This window comes from Pollicipes pollicipes, unplaced genomic scaffold, assembly GCF_011947565.3.
Source record: "Pollicipes pollicipes isolate AB1234 unplaced genomic scaffold, Ppol_2.1 Scaffold_6138;HRSCAF=7277_pilon_pilon_pilon, whole genome shotgun sequence".
Lineage (NCBI taxonomy): Eukaryota > Metazoa > Arthropoda > Thecostraca > Pollicipedomorpha > Pollicipedidae > Pollicipes > Pollicipes pollicipes.
This window is the reverse complement of record NW_023596818.1, coordinates 2,921,838-2,940,554: the sequence shown is the minus strand read 5'-3', so window position 1 is coordinate 2,940,554 and position 18,717 is coordinate 2,921,838. Positions and strand designations below refer to the sequence as shown.

General features: G+C 62.7%; 2 protein-coding genes across 2 annotated transcripts in view; both read left to right on the top strand.

The window, feature by feature from the left end:
• Positions 1-10,131: 10,131 nt before the first annotated feature.
• On the top strand, positions 10,132-18,175 carry LOC119106067 (translation initiation factor IF-2). The gene is made up of 8 exons (XM_037229663.1): positions 10,132-10,145; positions 10,460-10,622; positions 11,430-11,546; positions 12,015-12,274; positions 12,413-12,484; positions 14,093-14,354; positions 14,490-14,532; positions 17,461-18,175. Exons 1-8 carry the CDS (start codon positions 10,132-10,134, stop codon positions 17,847-17,849), a joined length of 1,320 nt encoding a protein of 439 aa, XP_037085558.1. The 3' UTR covers positions 17,850-18,175.
• LOC119106065 (supervillin) overlaps positions 18,111-18,717 on the top strand; it is a gene marked incomplete at its 5' end in the record, with an annotated part of 31,108 nt that continues 30,501 nt past the window's right edge. Inside the window, one exon of the mRNA XM_037229662.1 lies at positions 18,111-18,327. Coding sequence (XP_037085557.1) covers positions 18,111-18,327 — 217 coding nt within the window. The remainder of the gene's footprint in view (positions 18,328-18,717) is intronic.

Sequence of the window (18,717 nt, the reverse complement as noted above, 5' to 3'; positions counted from 1 at the left end):
CGCGGGGCCGGGAGCGAGCGGCCGTCTCGCCCCGGATTCCGACGGCCCAGCCGTGACGACTCTCCGCGGGCAGCCAGCCGCCAGAACGAGCAGGGGGACGACGTGCTGATAGACCCGCAGCGCCGCTCGGCGATGGCGCACTGATTAAGACTCGCCGTGACCGGGCGCCGTTGCCCGGCTGCGCGCCGCCGCGCCGTCGGCCTCCCGCCGGCGGCACGTTATTGCTTCCGGCCGGGCCCGTCACCTGCGTCGCTGTGGCGTCATAAACGTCGCGCGAAGGGCGGAACGTCAGCGCTAAACATGGTGTGTCCGGCAGAGGATCGATCCTGCGATCGCCGGCGTCCGCCAGGCCCAAAACTGGGCTCGGAGCGTCTCAAGGGCGACTGCGTGAGTGGGTGACAGGGATGGCGCCTTAAATGGTGCCTCGCTGGGTCTACGTTGCTAGACTTCATTGTTTTGATACCGGTGCTGGTGCTGCCACTAGCAATGCTGCAGTTGGGAAACACTTCAGGTTTGTTCCAAACAGCGCAACAAATGTCCGCGGGCAAGGTTCGGTTGTTATCATGGGACGGAAATGCGCCTCAAATTAAATTAATTCAATGGATCGAAAATTTGCCAAATTATGTTGGGCGTACAGTGCATAATAAACGGCCATAAATCAACTAAACCAATATATGAGTAGACCAGGGCCTGACTGATGCCACTCGTAAAAAGTAAACAGCTCCACTCCCAGAGCCGTGGTTTGACGTCCGACCAGGCCGCGTCAGCCGATAACCAGCGCCACTGGGCCTGGGTCACGAACAGCCATGACTCATCCCTAAATGGACCGTCGCCTTTAGTCCTTCGCGAGCGACATATGGCACGCCCAGCCAAAAATCGCATTCGATGCCATCAATCCTGGTCTTAAGGTACCCTTGTAAAGATTCAATAAGCCCTGAAAGGACTTGGCGCCATCTGCCGCGCATATGGCGCGAAGCCGCGTAAGGCATGTCCCGACAGCCGCGAGGCCCAGTGTTATGCTCCGTATTTGGTTCGGGGGTATCGACATTGGCGGCTTTGTGGCCTTCTGCGAAGGCACTGCCGTGGCCCCGACCGGCGGGCGCTGTTTCATCCCGTTTCGGAGGTGGTCGACGCGATACGCGCGGCGCGACCGCCGCCGCCGTTCAGCTGCGCCGCGTCTGTCGGTCGGCGGCGCAGCTGGAGCCGGTAGCCGCCGCAGCCGCCGCAGCCGCCGCCGCTGGCGGCAGCTGACGCCTGCTCGTGCTCTGATTGACCGCTCTGTGCAGCCGCAAACTCGGCGGCAGCCGCGCCGCGCGCGCGGCAGATGGTCGGCGCTGGGGGCGCCACCGGCGTTGGTGGTACGCCGCCCGGCCGCGCGCGGCGCTGCCGGCGCCGTCGGCCGGGACATATGCCGCAGCCACTCAGCCGTGGCACATCCGTACGCCGAGAGCCTCACTCCGCCAGCTGGGGTTCTCAAATGTTCTGGCGGCTGGGCGGCTGGGCGGCGCCCTTATTTGGCCACCGTCTGCCGGGCGGATGATGCTCTTAGCGTGGCGGTGCAGAACGGGTCACGGTTCCCGTGCCGAGGCGTTGCAAACGGGCTCCGGTCGTCCCGGGCTCCAGCGTCGACGTCCGGCCTGCAGGGACCTGTGTCGGACAGAGTTGTGGCCAGGATTGGAGGCGGGGGACTGGGATTTTTTAAAAGATCGAGGTCCAGCCTGTCACGTACTCATGCCCTGCGAACAGATTGCGGACGTCGCAGATGTTAGCAGGTGCGGTACCAGACGTGTCATTGGGCTATCAGAGTTGGTTTGCCCCGGCGCCGAGAATGATTGCTTTTCGGCTTGAATGCTGCTTCGGCTCTCCCCTCGGCTTTTCGCTGAACTCTTACATTTCGGTTGTCGACGTCATGGGACCTTGTCCATGCTGGTCACTGAGGCACAAAGTCGAAATAATTGTCCTCATCACCAGGTGCAGAACCATATTCGATAGTGCCGTGGTGAAAAGCTGCACTTGATTTTGATGGAGCTCCATGGGCTCTCGACCCTTGGCTGCGCCCCCGATATATGGTGAGGATTGTATTTGACAAAGTCAGAGATATTGCATACGAAAGGTGCGGATGGACAGAGGAGCAGAGTGCGGAGTAGAAAACAAATTTATATATAAAATACGATGATGCGATGCCTGTTTTGTAGTAGTGACAAATTCACGACGTTGGAAAAGTGGTATGGAAGCTCCTTTTCAATCACCGTTGCTACGAGGGAGGTGGGAGTGCCGCGCTCCAGTGGTGTTTCGCTCAGCGGCTAGATAAGCCGCATGCACATTTCTTGTCTATCGCCCCAGGCCAAAATAGTCATGCTTTGAAGAGCATCGGAACCAGATTAAGCGGATCGTTCGACGTAATCCAACCATTTTAAAAAAACAGCGGGAGGTTTGAATCCCACACGACAAAAATGCACTTCTTTAGGCCAAGGTCGGCTGGCGTATCAGAGCCTTCCCTGTCCGATTGTGTTGCCGTGTTCCGGTCTCCAGTTTCAGGGCTGTCCGGTGGGTAATTGCCGCCTAACGTCCGCGTCGTTCGACTGTGTTCGTCCGGCGCCTGTGGCGATGGCCCAGGCGGTGGCTAGTCTAGACAGCGTGGTACTCATTAATGACGTGTATCGACTGATCGGACCGGACCTGCCTGAATGTCCTCAGGACTCGCAGAGCCCTGGGGCTATTGAGGGTTGAGCTACATTGTCTCCGACTGCCGGTAAAGTGGCAGTCTGATAAAACTGGCAAACTAGTAAAGCTGTCCCGGTGGTGCTTCGAAGCCGTCGTTATGCTTTCGTGGAGCCACCGAGACAGGAAATGACTTTTCGTTTTTGTGATTTTACATTTTTTATTTCATCATTGCACGTTGGCAGTGTGCTCAAATCGTGGGAATTCTGTGATGGACAGACGTGCCCTCTAGCGCCTGACGGGCCGCAGCAGCCCCCTCCCCCTGCCCTACCGACCGTCTGGAGCGGGATTCGAACCCGGGCCCTCAGATCACCAGGCGACGCCCGTCCCTACCGGGTCACGTTTCGGTCCCGGCCGCTTTGGCACCGCCTCTCCCAGCCCGCCGCATGCCGGGCTTGTGCAGCCGGTGTCGCTGTGGCCGGCTGGCCCAGCCTTCTGCGCCTCACCCTGGCGAGTCAAATCCAGTGACCTCATCACTATGGGAGTCGCGCCGCTCCGGCCAAGAGCCGAACACACATGCCGGGGCATAGCTGAGCGGGCTAGAGCTGCAGGGTGCTGTGATCCTGGCGCCCGGCACAAGCCCGTCGGGCGTGTGGTTTGATGTCAGCGCACCTGCGGACTCCGCCGCCAAGCGCGCGATGCCTCGATGCATTATGCGCGGACGGTGGATTGTGTCTGAGCGCACGCGACGGAGGCTCGGAAAGTGGGCGGACAGTGTGGCGTGCGTCACGTGGTGAAGTATTTGGGTCACACCAGCCCGGCAAGGGCGTGTTGGACCGGAGCGGCATGTGCAGATATCTGTTTCGCCACCCGTGCAACCTCCGTCGGTCTGGTAAACGCCAACGAGGCCTCTCGGGCAGGGCCCCTTTGTACGGGCTCAGGCAAAGGACCTAAGACCGCCTCTAAGACCTAACGGTGCTCAGCGCCAGCTCTTAAAGGCGGCAGAATATCCCAGTCGCAAATCTTTCTCTAAATACTGCTTGTACTTTGAGACTGCCTCTTCCCACCACGTGATGTGACGCCCTGCCCTACCCACCTCTTGGTGCCGGCCCGGGAGCAGAACGCTGGTGTCTGAGCTGTCGCTCCGTGCTGCTCGGTGTGGGTCACTCCCCCAGGTCCAGTCTCCAGAAAGGAGCCCCTCCCACGGCCGGGTGCGGTCGGTCAGCGTGCTCTGCTGTTGCCCCCCGCGTAAACCGCTCGCCTGGCTGCAGCCATGCTATACCACGTCAGGACGGTCACCACAAGTGGCTGCAGCCATGCTATACCACGTCAGGACGGTCACCACAAGTGGCTGCAGCCATGCTATACCACGTCAGGACGGTCACCACAAGTGGAAAAGAAGCGAGCGTGTCGTGCATCCCACGCTGGAAGGGGTCTGAGCCGCAGGACGCCACAGTCTCGCCTAATCAGCACCCACCGGTGCTAGACCGCGAGCCCAGGCTCTTACCTCTCGAGCACGAGCGTGGCGACGTTCGTTCCGTCAACATGAGCCACCCTTGAGCCACACATAGCCCCGTCGGGGCCCGGTCTCTTCTGGACCGACCCCGGGTCTGTGCTGCAGCCGCTGTTGGGTTTGCCAGGCGCTTACGCGCTAGCGTGGGACATGGCGGCTCCAGCGACCGTCGATCTGCATGCATTAATCATGTTAATGTGCACACGGGCCGGAGGATGACGAGGTGAGGCGACAATGAAGTGGCGTCGATTGACCCGCTTTTGTTGATGTTACCGGCGGCTCTCAGGTTGTAAGCCGGTTCATCACTGTTCTCAGAAGGGAGCATTGGCTCGATGTCTCAGGCACGAGATCTGCGGTTCAGTTTCCAGTCAGTGGCCGGCTCCACGGTTTTTGGGTGATTCGGTGTTGTTCCTAGATTCTGAGAACGTATTTCAGTAGGCGAAGCGCCCTTTTTGACCTGAGATAGCTGAAGTCCCGCGTCGATGACGGCGATTGGTGTTTTAATCAAATGAAGGCGAAATTTGTACAAACTCTGGGCAGAAGTCACTCATGTGCGCGGGGAACCTACGCTAGTGGATGTGATGGTTGATAATGTTCGTCTTTCGCGGAATTTTACCGGAGAAACTGGTTTGCTTCTCTCAAGACCGGCACATCTGTGGTTCCCGACGGAACCGGATCCAGCAGATCCGTGGGTTCCAGCGGAACCGGAGCCGGCAGATCCGTGGTTTCCGGCGTAACCGGAACCGGCAGATCCGTGATTTCCGGCGAAACCGGATCCAGCAGACTCGTGGTCTTCGGTGGAACCGGATCCGGCAGATTCGTGGTTTCCGGCGGAACCGGATCCGGCAGATCCGGGTCCGCTTGACCTTCCGGCCAGAGGGACGCCCGTCTGTACCAGCGGAGTTGTTCTTCTTTCCTCGGCAGGTGTCAATCTCGGGTCACCTCAGTTCCAACCGGTGCCGCGCAGAGTGTGTCCAGCTTGCGAAGTGTTCCTACTTTTCCGGTGTAAATCGAAAGTGGACGCCAAAGTTTAATCATGTTGCAATGCTGCAGGAAAACCGCACCTGATCAAACAGCGTGCATGCAAGAAACGTACAAAATTCAACGTAACTTAGGATAATTTATCCACTTGTGGGCGCATCCTGCATGCACCTGCGCTAAGTTATGCAGTCACTAATATCTGCTTTGCGAAGACATTAGCTCGAGGGGGGGAGTGTTGGCCAGACCACCCACGTGGAAAATATCCGCACCGTCCCACTAAGGCTCACACGGTTTCTGACGTCACGCTAAGTAACAGTGTCAGTGTTCGTGAGAAAAGGCTTATGATGCCGAATCACCCCGAACCCTTAATCGTAACAGTCGAGGGCAAGACAGAAGGCCCGTCTTTTCGAAGCGATGTGTCTCAAGCCAAGTCCTGTGACGGCCGGTTTACCCTCCCGCCTTCCGCCTGTGGTGCCATCTATCGGGACAAGTCCCCGTGATGTTATCACGCTGCTGTTTTCGCCGTCACGGGCGGTAACGTGACAGTCGACGCTATCTCCCTCACTCGCCTGCGCCGACAAATCATCGACGGCTGCCACCCGACCATCGCCATTTGTGGTTATGCCACTGCGTCGCGCCGCCGCATGGAACGTCCGGTTTCGCGGAGTCGCGGCGCGGCTCTGGCTCGGCGCCGGGCCGTTGCAGCGTGTCTGTCACCGGAGCCAGCAGCGGGCCGATGATCCAATCGCTCCCCCTCTCCCCGCCCCCCGTTGCCGGCGCCGGAGACGTCGGCGCCGCAGCCGCCGACCGGACGCGTGTTTGTTGCTGTGGCAGAGCGGGTGTCGCGGCGTTTATTTTCTTCTGTGACGACCGCGTGCACGATCGCTGCAGAGGTGCCCCGCTCGCGCAGCGCCGCCTCTGAGGGCGCAGAGTCGCTGATCGGCAGGCGACTACAGGCTAGTGAGTCATCCATCTTCTGCGAGGGTCAACAGGTCAACAGGCAGCGGGCCAACGCGATCATTAAAGACGTCGTTGATGAAGAGATGCCTTAGAAAGCGGGGGTGTTGGGACGAATTTAAGGACAGTTCTTTACCTGACACCTGTATGGTGTCATGCGTCATGGTGTCATGCCACTCGCGGACCCCGTCCCAACGCACATAGTAGCCATGATCATGTTTCGTTGCGTTGGCGCGGTAGTGCAGGGGCAATTTAAAGTGTTGCTTGAATTCGTTACAAATTGCATGCTGTGAATGGTCACTGTGTCCAAACAAGGTCGTACCTACCTGTTCACTACACGGTTCGAATCATATCTGCATAAATCAACGCGTTATAAACGGAAACCTGAAGCCTGCTAGAACTCGTGCGTTATACCTACCTCAGTCATAACCATCCGCATGCGAACGGCCACCCTCGATCTGGTGTGAGTTGCGCGCGGGCCCAGCACGGTCCTGTGCGTCTCTCGATGTACGCAGAGTCTCGTGGTGTCCTCGCCGCTCGTGACCGCAGAGGCACGGCCGAACCGGCTGCGGCTGCCAAACGCCAACGTCCGGGCGTACCCGCTGGTCGGACGGTGCTGATGGGGGCGGCGGAGCAGAGGCGCGGGAACGTTGGGGCCTGTCTCTTACTTTGAGGCCTTCCTCCAAGAAGAAGGACTGTCGTGAAGTGACTATCAGCATGTGCCCATAGACCCTGGATGGGTGCCGTTGGACGATGGATGGATGGGTGGGTGGATGGGTGCCGTTGGATATATGGTGGGGTGGGTGGGTGCCGCTCAACAGGTTCTCCCATCATTGGTGCCCGGTGGTGGAACGCGGGCGAGGCCACCCCGGGGCTCCCTCACATCTCGCTCGAGGTCACCTCTCTCCACCAAGCCCTCCGCTCAAGCTCGGCGGGGCTTAGGTGGTGAAGTCGAACCGCGCTCCCCAGCGTGTGGTGCAACTTCAGCCGCGTGGGCGACCGGCGGACCGCAGAGCCCGTAAGACCTAACGCCGGCACGGGCTGCCTAAGCAGCGGTCATGACGCGGTCGGTGCTCCGATCAGATAGGAGGGCGCTGCACGCGAGCGACGGCCTCAGAGGGCCGTTCGCGGCAGGTGGGGCCGCGCCAGGTGCGCCGGTTTGAGAACCCCGCGACGGCACGCGTCACGGTCGACTCGTCGCCCGCTGGCGGCCGTGGGACGCCAGCCGGCGGCCGCCAGTGACGGCCCATGGGCAGCCCGGTGGTGGTGTGCTGGCCGGAGCGCGAGCTTCGATTTTTGGTGGTGAAGCGGTGGTGTGTTGTGTAAGGCCTTGGAGACGGGCTGCTTTGCTCGGACTTGTTCAACAGCCATGAGAAGTGTGGTTCCTGGCAGCAGGCGTATTGCAAAAGCCGTCCGAAGTTTGATATAGTTTTTGGTGATCAAGGACTCGAGTGATGTGATTTATATGGCTCGAAATAATTCGTGTGGTCGTGATATCACTTGTCCCTCGAATCGGATGGCTCGTGTTGTTATCTGAAGAAAAAAGCTTCATTTGGCAGTTCATTTTGTGCCTAATTGTAATGCTTCCAGATAATTTGGATTTGTAAACAAACGATGCAGAGGCGAATTCGGCACCAGCCAACTGCCTGACCGGTTAGGCCAATGCCGGGATACGCCCGTTGCCATCCGGGCGTCACTACCCGTGCCCGTCGCATCTGTAGGCTCATCATATTGATGCAGCAATTTGTTGGTTTAGCAAGCTAGCTGTCTCTTCATCTCACTTCCGGCCAGATTCGATACAATCTGCGCACGGACGGCTGTACCAAAACAGCAATGTCTGTGAAGTCGAGGCTGCTGCAGTTTGAGCGGGGTGAGTTGGATACCGTGCAGGAACATTTCCTTCACTTCTGCACTGGACTGCCTACCCACGTGTGTGAAGTTTATCTGGGGTTTTTCACTTATGAGAATAAAGATTACGAAATGCAAAATACTGTCAAGCTTATTATTGAGATACCTCTTAGTGGTGGGAGAAACAAAATAGCTGTGGCCAAGGTTCAAATTGTTTTTGTAACATTTTGGTCTATGGTTTTCAGGATGTCAACTACTTAACCAGGTTTTAACTATATAATACATTGTGTTGATTTCTGTCTAAGCCAACTCACAACAATGTTCAGATTTAACTGAGACTGCATACCCAAGGAAGTACATTTTTTGTCATTAATCAGAATGCCTGTTAATTATGCACTACAAATTTTATATGTGATAGAATGCTCACTCCATGTTTTCTTGTATTATGGAAATTATATTTTTTTCAAAGAACCTGCATGTTTGTATACCAATGCTGCCTAATTATCATTCAATTAAGTAGATATAAGCATATATTTCTAATCAACATGTTTTATGGAAACAGTAGCATATCAAGCACATATACTAGAGACATATCTTTGCACTTGCTGTTCGGTCTGCTTTCAAAGCACTTGGCTTTGCATATTTATTCCTGTTGTGTGATGACAAGTTTTCCATAAAAATGTGAAGATCTGAATGCTAGCTGTCTGTGTGAAACAAAGAGGCATGAGCACCATTCACTATGTTTACATGATGGCTATGTCCAAAAGTGACTACCAGATATTTTTCATGAGGTAAAATATTCACTTTCTTGCTCAGTCATTGATGGACCTAATATGTCAGAATGGGCAGAAAGTGAATTAAATGCTCTTTTAAGTACTCTAAAAATATTTGTATAATAATGCAGTTATCATTTTCATGTTGGTTACTCAATCTGTGGTGATGCTTCAAAATGACTAATTCTAAAATGTAACCATGTTTTAGGTTATCATTCATATCTGCTCATTCAGTGTGACTCGACTGCAGGAGGAGGTATGCATAGCATTATGGCCTGAAGATTACACTTTTATTTTATTCTAATCTGAATTGGCAGAGTTTATCAGTTTGAGCTCATTGTGTTCTTTGTAGTTGATTGTATTGTATTTTATGCAACCAAGCATTTTTTACTCACTGAATGGTGGTGATACATGTGCGATGTTTCTAACATTTTTCATGTTATTGAGCTTTGTTCCAGCCATTTCTGAATAACTTTGTAATATACAGGTCACCAGTGAATTGTTTTTTCCAGTTTGCAAACAAAATTGCAATTACTTCATCATTAACCATCTGCACAGTAGTTATGCATTACTCAAACCCAGGACATGTCTGTTTATTCAACCTCTCTGTCTCTCTCTCTCTCTCTCTCTTTGTCTGTCTTTCTGCTTGCAAACAATCTGAAAAGTCATCCTTCTAAGGCAATCAGCTGTTAATGCTTCACTGTATCTCACACTCAGTGTTCCACAGCACCGCCTCTTGCCTCCCGCCACCTCTCACATGCTCCTCCGTCCACAGGCGAGTTGACGCCGCCGCTGCACGGCCGGCCGCTAAGCGGCGCCGAGCCTGCGCCGGGTGACGCCGGCGGCTGCCGAGCGGCGCCGGCTGCCGAGCGGCGCCGTGCGGCCGCCGCGCGCGCCCACGCCGGAGCTGGGCCGCGCCGGCCGGCCGACGCTCCGCCGCACCCTCGACGCCGGCACCAACTTCATCCAGCGGCGCGCCGAGGGCGGCAGCAGGCGCTGGCGCCGGCGCGCCGGCCGAGCGGCCCGACTTCCTGCGGCTGGCGCGCCGGGAGGTGGCCTGACACGGGCGTGCTGCGCCGGCCGGTGGCGAGCGCCGGCCGCGCGCGGCCCGGCTCAGCACCCGACCCGCCGCCGCCGGCGGAGACGGCCGCCCGGCTGGCGCTGGACGGCGAGCGCAGGGCCAGGGCCCACAGCCTGCGCAGCGAGGCGGAGCAGGCGGGACCGGGCGGCGCGAGGCTGGACCCGCCGACCTGGAGGACGGCTCGCTGGTCTGAAGACGGAGGTGCAGCAGCCGGCCCAGGCTGACAGCTGGAGAACGGAGGGTGAGCAAGGTGACCAGATCGGGCAGTGCCAAGCCAGAGACACAGCAAACGGCCCGAGCTGGCAGCCTCAGGAGTGATGAGGATCGTTCGGTCAGGCCTGGTGGCGTCGGGAATGGGAACGGATATGCATCAGTGCTACACAGCTGGAGGAATGACAATGAGAAGACGAGCTCACTGAACAATCAGAGAACCGAAGTGCAGACGTCCAAAACCGGCAGTTTGAAAACCCTCGCCGAGCAGAGGTCCAGACAGAGTAGTGCGAAGTCCGACTCTGACCAGACCTCGAAACTCGGCGGACCCCGCGACAGTGCCGTCCCGGCCCCTCCGGACTCCGACACGGCCACGACCGGGCCGGCGCCGGGCGCTGGCGGAGCCGCGGCGCCCGGCACCCGCTCCGAAACCAGTGCGGCCAAGCGCCCCAGCGACTGGCTGCCGCTCGATGACAAGCTCAAGCGTCTCGGCGACCGCGAGCGGCCCAAGACGGGCCTGCCGGCGCGCTCCAGCCGCGTGCCGAAGAAGGTCGACACGGACGACATCTCGGCACGCATCGAGAAGCTGACGACGCTGGCGCGCGCCACGGCCGACCGCGTCGACCGGCTGACGGGCCCGCCGCAGCCGCAGCCGGAGGCGGGGCGCCCGCGCGCGGCCAGCGGCAGCGGCTCGGACGGCGCCGAGGGCAAGGCGCGCCGCCTGGCGTCGCGGTTCGAGGCGGCGGCCGCCACCGGCGACAAGACTGTGATAGGGGCGAGCGGCGCGCCGGCGCGCCGGCCCGACGGCGTCGCCAGGAACGGCGTCAGAGCGGAGGCGGAGAAGCCGGCGGCGGCGGAGGCATCACTCGCCGGATATTCGCGGTTGCGGGCCGCTGCGGCGCCGTCCGACACCAAGGACCGGGCGGCGGCAGCTGCGACTGACACGGCCAGCTCGGGCGTCGGCGCCGCCGGCCGCGTCGAACACCGCGCCGGGCTGCGCTCCAGCGGCCGGGAACGCTCCAGCAGCGGCGAACCCCCCGCTGAGCAGGTGGAGCCCGGCGCGGCCCCGACCTGCGGCATCGCCGGGCGGTCGGACGAGACCGCCGCCACAGCGGGCGTCGAGAAGGCCGCAACGACGCAGCAGGCGGCGGCCAGTGACGAAGACGCCGGCTCGGGCGCGGCCAGGGACGTGCTTCAGCAGTGCGAGACGTACCTGGCGACCGCAGCGCCGCCTGTCGGCCGGCCGCACAGCATCCCGCTCGCAGACGGCGCGCTCCGCAACGGCGACACGCCTCGCTCCCCGCAGCGGAACGGGGAACGCAACGGAACGGCGCCGCCGGCGTCGGCCGGCTGGGACGCGCGGACCGCCGCCAACGGCGTGGCGCGCGCGCCGAGCGGCGCCCAGTCGCCGCCGGCGAAGAGCCCGCCGTCAACGCAGATCATCGAAGAGGTGGTGATCGTGCGCGCGGGGTCGCAGAAGCCGGCCGGCGTGGCCGCGCTCAAGCAGGCACTGGAGAGCCAGGCGCGGCGCGCCGAGCCGCCGCCGTCGCCGCGGCCTCGGAAGGCGCCGGCGCCGGTGGAGGCGGGATCGCCGCCGCCGAGCTCCGAACGGCCCGCCTCGCCCGGCCCGCCGCGACGCGCCGACACCGCCGACGTGTCCCGGCCGCTGTCGGCGCCGGCTACGGAGCCACCGGCGTCGCCCAGCCCGCCGCGACGCGTGGACGCCGTGGGCTCCCGGCCGCCGCCGGTGCCGGCTGCGGAGCCGCCGGCGTCGCCCAGCCCGCCGCGGCGGGCGGACGCCAGCGGTTCGTCGCTGGACGAGGAGCTCGCGCCGGCGCCGCCTGTGCGCAGCAATTCGCTTGGCGGTGGTAGCGGCGCCGGCCGTCCGCCGTCGATCCTGAAGCAGCGCAAGCAGAGCCAGGAGGAGCGCGGCGAGCGGGGCTTCTCGCCGGAAGCGGCGGCGCGCGCCGGGCCGCGGCCCATCCTGAAGAAGAAGCAGCGCAGCCCGGAGGACGCCGAGCCGCGGCCGATTTTGAAGAAGCGCGCGAGCACCGACGACGAGCTGGAGGCGGAGCGGCCGCGGCCCATCCTCAAGAACCGCTCGGTGGAGGACGTGGCCGGCGCGCCGGAGGACGACGCGCTGCGGCCGATCCTCAAGCCGAGCCGCTCGCGCGAGGAGGAGCTCGACAGCAGCCCGGAGCCGCCGCCGTCGATCCTCAAGCGCCGCTCGCTGGAGGAAGACGGCGAGCTGCCGGCCGGCATCCTGCGCCGGGACAGCGCCGAGGTGGAGCGGCGGCGGCCGGCCGGCGAGCCGCCCCGCCCGATCCTGCGCAGGCCGCGCCCGCAGCGCGACGACGACCTGGAGGCGGAGGAGGCGGTGCCGCGGAGCTGGCCGGCGCGGCCTGCCTCGGTCGCGACTCCGGCGCACGCGGCGGAGGAGAGCCTGCTGGCGGCGCTCAGGTGAGGCCGGCACTGGGGCTCTGAGGCCGGCACCGGGGCTCTGAGGCCGGCACCGGGGCTCTGAGGCCGGCACCGGGGCTCTGAGGCTGGCACCGGGGCTCTGAGGCTGGCACCGGGGCTCTGAGGCTGGCACCGGGCTCTGAGGCTGGCACCGGGGCTCTGAGGCTGGCACCGGGGCTCTGAGCTGGCACCGGGCTCTGAGGCTGGCACCGGGGCTCTGAGGCTGGCACCGGGCTCTAAGGCCGGCACCGGGCTCTGAGGCTGGCACCGGGCTCTGAGGCCGGCACTGGGCTCTGAGGCTGGCACTGGGCTCTGAGGCCGGCACCGGGGCTCTGAGGCCGGCACCGGGGCTCTGAGGCTGGCACTGGGCTCTGAGGCTGGCACCGGGGCTCTGAGGCTGGCACCGGGGCTCTGAGGCTGGCACCGGGCTCTGAGGCTGGCACCGGGCTCTGAGGCCGGCACCGGGCTCTGAGGCTGGCACCGGGCTCTGAGGCTGGCACCGGGGCTCTGAGGCTGGCACCGGGCTCTGAGGCGGCACCGGGGCTCTGAGGCTGGCACCGGGCTCTGAGGCCGGCACTGGGCTCTGAGGCTGGCACTGGGCTCTGAGGCTGGCACCGGGGCTCTGAGGCTGGCACCGGGGCTCTGAGGCCGGCACTGGGCTCTGAGGCTGGCACCGGGGCTCTGAGGCTGGCACCGGGGCTCTGAGGCTGGCACCGGGCTCTGAGGCTGGCACCGGGGCTCTGAGGCTGGCACCGGGGCTCTGAGGCTGGCACCGGGCTCTGAGGCTGGCACCGGGGCTTCTGAGGCTGGCACCGGGGCTCTGAGGCTGGCACCGGGCTCTGAGGCTGGCACCGGGGCTCTGAGGCTGGCACCGGGCTCTGAGGCTGGCACGGGGCTCTGAGGCTGGCACCGGGGCTCTGAGGCTGGCACGGGCTCTGAGGCGGCACCGGGGCTCTGAGGCCGGCACCGGGGCTCTGAGGCTGGCACTGGGCTCTGAGGCTGGCACTGGGCTCTGAGGCTGGCACCGGCTTCTGAGGCCGGCACCGGGGCTCTGAGGCCGGCACCGGGGCTCTGAGGCTGGCACCGGCTTCTGTGGCTGGCACCGGGCCCAGAGACCGATGCTGTGACGGCCGGGTTGGTGTTGGTGTTTAATGGCTCTTGTGGTTATGTTGCGATGCAGGGAGTGGTGTGATCGTCCGTGTCATAATTAGCCGCGAGTAATGTGCCAGTGTCTCATACGCTGTGACTGGAAACGGGAAAACAGCAGTTCGTAAGAATCGAACTCACGACCTTGCGATCGCAGGTGACGCGCCCTGCCTTTTGGCTGCGATGGTCCGTTAGTTTTGGGCTCAGCGGCGACACTGCGGCAGTTGGTGTGATTCTGCGGTCTGACGTGCCAGTCCGACGGCGCAAGCAGTCGTAGCGATCACGTAGTGGTTGAGCCGCTGTGAGTTTGAACAGTGCTTCGTCCAGTATGCATAGCGTGTTGGCAAGCAGACAGACCATGCTGGACAGTCGCCTAATTGAAGTGCAGTATTCCTCGTCTCCGAACACTAAGATGAGCTGCGCGTCCGCCCTTGCAATGCTAACGCGTTTGGTTGACTCCAGTGCGTCGTCGTCGTCCACCGAGTCGGCGGCCGCCGAGGCTGTGAACCGCTCGCTGGTGCTTCCTCCGCCGCCGCCGTCCGCCGCACCGGCCGCGCCCGCCGCGCCCGCCGCGCCCATGACGCTGGAGCAGAAGAAGAACCTGTTCCTGGAGTTCGAGATGCGCAGCCGGCAGCGTTCGGCGCAGGCGCGGCCGGCGCGGTACCAGCGCGGCGGCCGACAGCGGGCAGAGCGCGCCGCCACCCAGCCCATCACGCCCGGAGAGGTGGCCGCCGCCGCCGCGCTGCCGGCCCCTGACGCTCCGGCGGCGCCGGCGGCGGCCGCCGCGCCGCCGCCAGAGGTCGCCCGTGCAGAGGAGGAGCTCCCGGCCGCCGGTGCTGCTCCCTGCCCCGTGGAGAAGCCGCCGGCGGTGCCGGCGCCGCGCCGCCGCAGCCTGGAGGACGGTGGGTCGGCGCTCGCTGGGCGTGGCGCTTTCACTTAGCTGGCTCGTGTCAGATGCTGTATTGGCTAGCCTTTTGCAAGCTGTTGTGTTATGCAATCCCGCGTGAAACGGCTGGGAAAACTGAGTGAATAGCACTGACGCCTAAGAAGCAAGGTAACAAGGTCAGGCAATCACAGGAGCGGCCCGGTCGCGGGCTGGCTTTATTGAGGTGTGTAACGTTTGTCGTTTTGAGTGAGCCCACCCTACACTGACCTACCTGTATGGGGGTGACATCACGGCATCATGACGTCAGCACGTCACGGCACGCCGCGGTGGTGGGCGGGGAACACGGCTTTTCAGCGCTGTGGGCACTGAAACAGCTATCACAACCCGCCGGCGTGCGGCGTCGCACTCGTCACGTTATAGTCGATGCTAGATTGGCTCACCCAAATAAATCAGTTGCGGTGGCATAAACCAGCGTAACGCCTCACGGCTGTCCTCACGTAACGCTGTAACCAGCGGAATTGGCCAGCGCTGCTCACCGGTAACACTCGGCGCAGCCCAAGCCACGGTTTGCCTGTCATGCCCTCACCCTCAGGTGGTGCCCTCACACTCCACGCACCACCAACGGACGTCTGAACTTGAGCAGTAACGGAAACGCTCGCTAGCTCGTCGCATGCCGAGACAGACAGTTGCAGATGTGACCGTAACTGTCCGGCAGATGGTCTTGAGAGCAGCCTTGCCGCGCCTCTGCCTGTCGGCGAACGCTCACCACTAGCCGTAGCCGTGCTTAGCATGCCGCCCGCTCGCCGTCTTCACTCGCCTGTCGCCGCCCCGCATGCGCCGCATGCGCCGCACGCCCGCACGCCCCGCACGCCCCCCCCCCCCCCCCTCTCCCCTCGGCGAGCGGCCGCGCTGACGCTCGCCTCCCACAGAGGCGCCGTCGTCGCCGCCGCTGTCCGTGGCGGCGCGCGCCCGACTGTACCAGCAGGCGCTGGCGGAGGCTCGGGCGCCGCCGCCGCCGCCGCCGGCCGGCCCGCGCCGCTGCCGGCCACGCTCGGCCCGCTTCCAGACGCAGCCCGTCACGCCGGAGGAGGTGGCGCGCGCGCACGGCGTCTCGCCGCTGGCCGTGTGCCTGGCGCCGCCGCCCGATCCCGAGACGTTAGGTGCGGTCCGGCCCGATCCATGCCGCCGCTTCTTCCGCTGGGGTCTAGGACGCAGTGTCTTCTGGCTGGCTGTCTCTTCTCCAGGCGCTTTGCGGGTCGCTCTCGCTATTCCTCTGTCTTTCGCCTCCGGCGCTCTGTGACTCTCCCTTCTCGCGGCTCTGCAATTCTGTGATTCTGTCACCGCTTCGGGCTTGTGTCCGGCGCTCTCTCTCCCTGTCGTGGGTTCGCTAGGTCGGCCTTTCACGTCCCCTTCGGCAGCTGTCCACGCTCTCGGGTCTTCCCACCGCCCGCGCCTGTCGCTGGCTGCTGTCTCAGGCTGTCTCTGCCCCCGGCGGCTTCCCACGGCCGCTGTGCCTCCAGCCGCTGACTGTCTTCGCCGTCTGTCGCCCTCTTCCGTCCTGCATTACTGTCGGCCGCCTGCAAGCCGGCAACCGGCGCCGGCTGCGTGTGGATGCTTCGAACATGTCGCGATGTGTCTCCAACATGCCGACACACGTTTGCCTCGAACATGCCGTCGATGCCCGAACGTGCCGCACGCACGCTCGAAGGCCGGTTTCGCACGTGTGTGGCCAGCTGTTTGGTTGTTTCGCCGCTGACCTCGGTGGTGGTGGCGTCGCCGCCGCCAGCCCGGGCGCGCGCGCGCGCTCGCCGCTCGTGTGACACCGCGTGCCCGGCCGGCGCAGGTGGGCTGTCGTTCCGCGAAGCCCGCCAGCTGATGACGCGCCACGGCGAGGAGGTGCTGCTGGGCCTGGCCGGCCGGCCGCCGCCCGCCCGGCCGCTGCCCGCCGACAGAGATGTCAGGGGTACGTGGCGCGCCAGGCCAGGCCGCCGGCCGCGGGGCGCGCGACCCTGGTGTGGCCGGCGGGACGCGAGGTTTGCTAAGGGACGTGCTGAGGAAGAGCCACGCTGGTCAGAACGGGTCAGCGGCGGAACGGTGACCGCGGCGCGTGGGAGGAGTCGGCAGCTCAGCTCCGTGTAAAGGTCGGGATGCGGCCCGCACGATCATCAGATAGGGTCGTCATGGCGACGCCGATAGGGTGCGGGCGATATGAGCTCACCTTCAGTCGGGGCGTGCGGTCAGTTGCACGCGTTTCGAGCTGGGGTGTGGACGGGGCGTGTTGAAGCGTCATTGCGTGGTTCGTCAGGTCGGGGTGGGATTCCGCCTCCATGGAGTGAGGTCGAGCCGGAGGGCGCGCCGGAACGCAAGTCTGGCCCGTGGAGCTGCGGGCGTCTGGAGGCACGGCACGGCCACGGCGCGGCCACAGCACGGTCACGCCCATGGCACGGCTATGGCCACGCCCACGGCACGGCACGGCCATGCCCACGGCACGGTCACGCCCACGGCACTATGGCGAACGCGGGATGTCGCCGATGCTGAGCGTTGAATCCGCTGCAGCCAGTCCGTAAAGGCGATGATTTAAAAACTTTGGACGCTCGGACAATGGGTTTCGGTGCGTAAAACCACGGACGTAATTAGACATAGCGGTTTAAGGACATGAATGCCGTATTGTCCGTGGCTTATAGTCTCGTGCAGAAGTACATGAGTGTGACTGATTCAGTAACTCGTTGCCAACTCAAGGAACGACAGTGACAAGTAAGCTGGATCTGGGAGCACGATTGCCTGCAAGTTTTCCCTGTATGCACCGTTTGAGTCACTGGAAGGATCACTCGTTCGCGAGAATACTACTTGCCTAGAAATAACAGCCGGCTCTCCTACCGGATACATTACGCTGCAGCCTTTTTTATTGTTTTTTCAGAGCCTCACCGTGCTGTCTCGCTGACAGGTATTCTAAAGCCCGAGTCCGGCTCCGGCGGCGTCACCTTCTCGGAGCCGACAGCCACCAGCGGCGCCATCAAGAAGCCGCCGAAGCGGTCCTCCCGCCCCTCCAGCCCGGAGGAGGCCGCCCGCGGCATCCTCAAACCGTCCTCGCGTCCCACGAGTCCGGAGGACAGGACCCGCGGCATCCTCAAGCCGCCGTCCCGGCAGTCGAGCCCCGAGGACAAGAGCAGGGGCATCCTCAAGCCGCCTTCGAGGCCCACCAGCCCCGAGGATAAGACCCGAGGAATTCTGAGGCCTCCGTCACGGCCCACTAGTCCCGAGGAGAGGGGCAGGGGCATCCTGAAGCCGCCCTCGCGGCCGAGCAGTCCCGACGAAAAGCCAGGAGCGTCCTGAAACCTCCGTCGCGGCCCACCAGTCCGGAAGACAGGGCCAGGAGCATCCTGAAGCCGCCGTCCCGTCCCACAAGCCCCGAGGACAAGGGCAGGGGTATTCTGAAGCCTCCATCGCGTCCCACAAGTCCCGAGGACAAGGGCCGCGGCATCCTAAAGCCGCCGTCCCGTCCCACCAGCCCTGAGGACAAGGGGCGGGGCATTCTTAAGCCCCCATCGCGTCCCACTAGCCCTGAGGACCGGGCCAGGGGCATCCTGAAGCCCCCGTCGCGCCCCACCAGCCCCGAGGGCCGGGCGCGGGGTATCTTGCGGCCGTCGTCGCGGCCCGGCTCGCCGGAGCGGGCGGCGCCGCGGCCTGGCCCGCGCGCCGAGCCGGCGGGCGGCTCCTCCAGCCTCAGCGGCTCGGAAGAGGAGGGCGCGTTCGGCGGCAACCTGGCCGATCAGCTGCTCAGCCTGGACCCGCGCCACAACCCGGCTGCCAGGTGAGTCGGCCGGCGCGCCACGGCCGCCGCTGCAGCGCCCGGGGTGGCTACAGGTGCTGACTGCAAGGTCGTGGTTGTTTGCTTGATGAAAAAAGGTTGTCGTGCTCTATGACAAGAAATGTTTTCTCACAAAACTTCTGAGATGGCGTCTCCGCGCTGTCGCGTTCTTTGGAGAAACCAGTGCATCAGGCCCGGCAATTGGTAAGAACGTTACCTACTCAAATACGCTGCCAGCAGGTGATTTTGAGATGCCAGTTTGCGACAAAGCTAAAATATTGACCATGTGTCCAGCGCTGGGTAATTTTTGTTCAGTCTTTGCGAGTGCACTGAGCCATGGCAACAGCTAGCGGTCCACGGGCCCTGCCCCTTGGCACTTTACTTAACACCGTA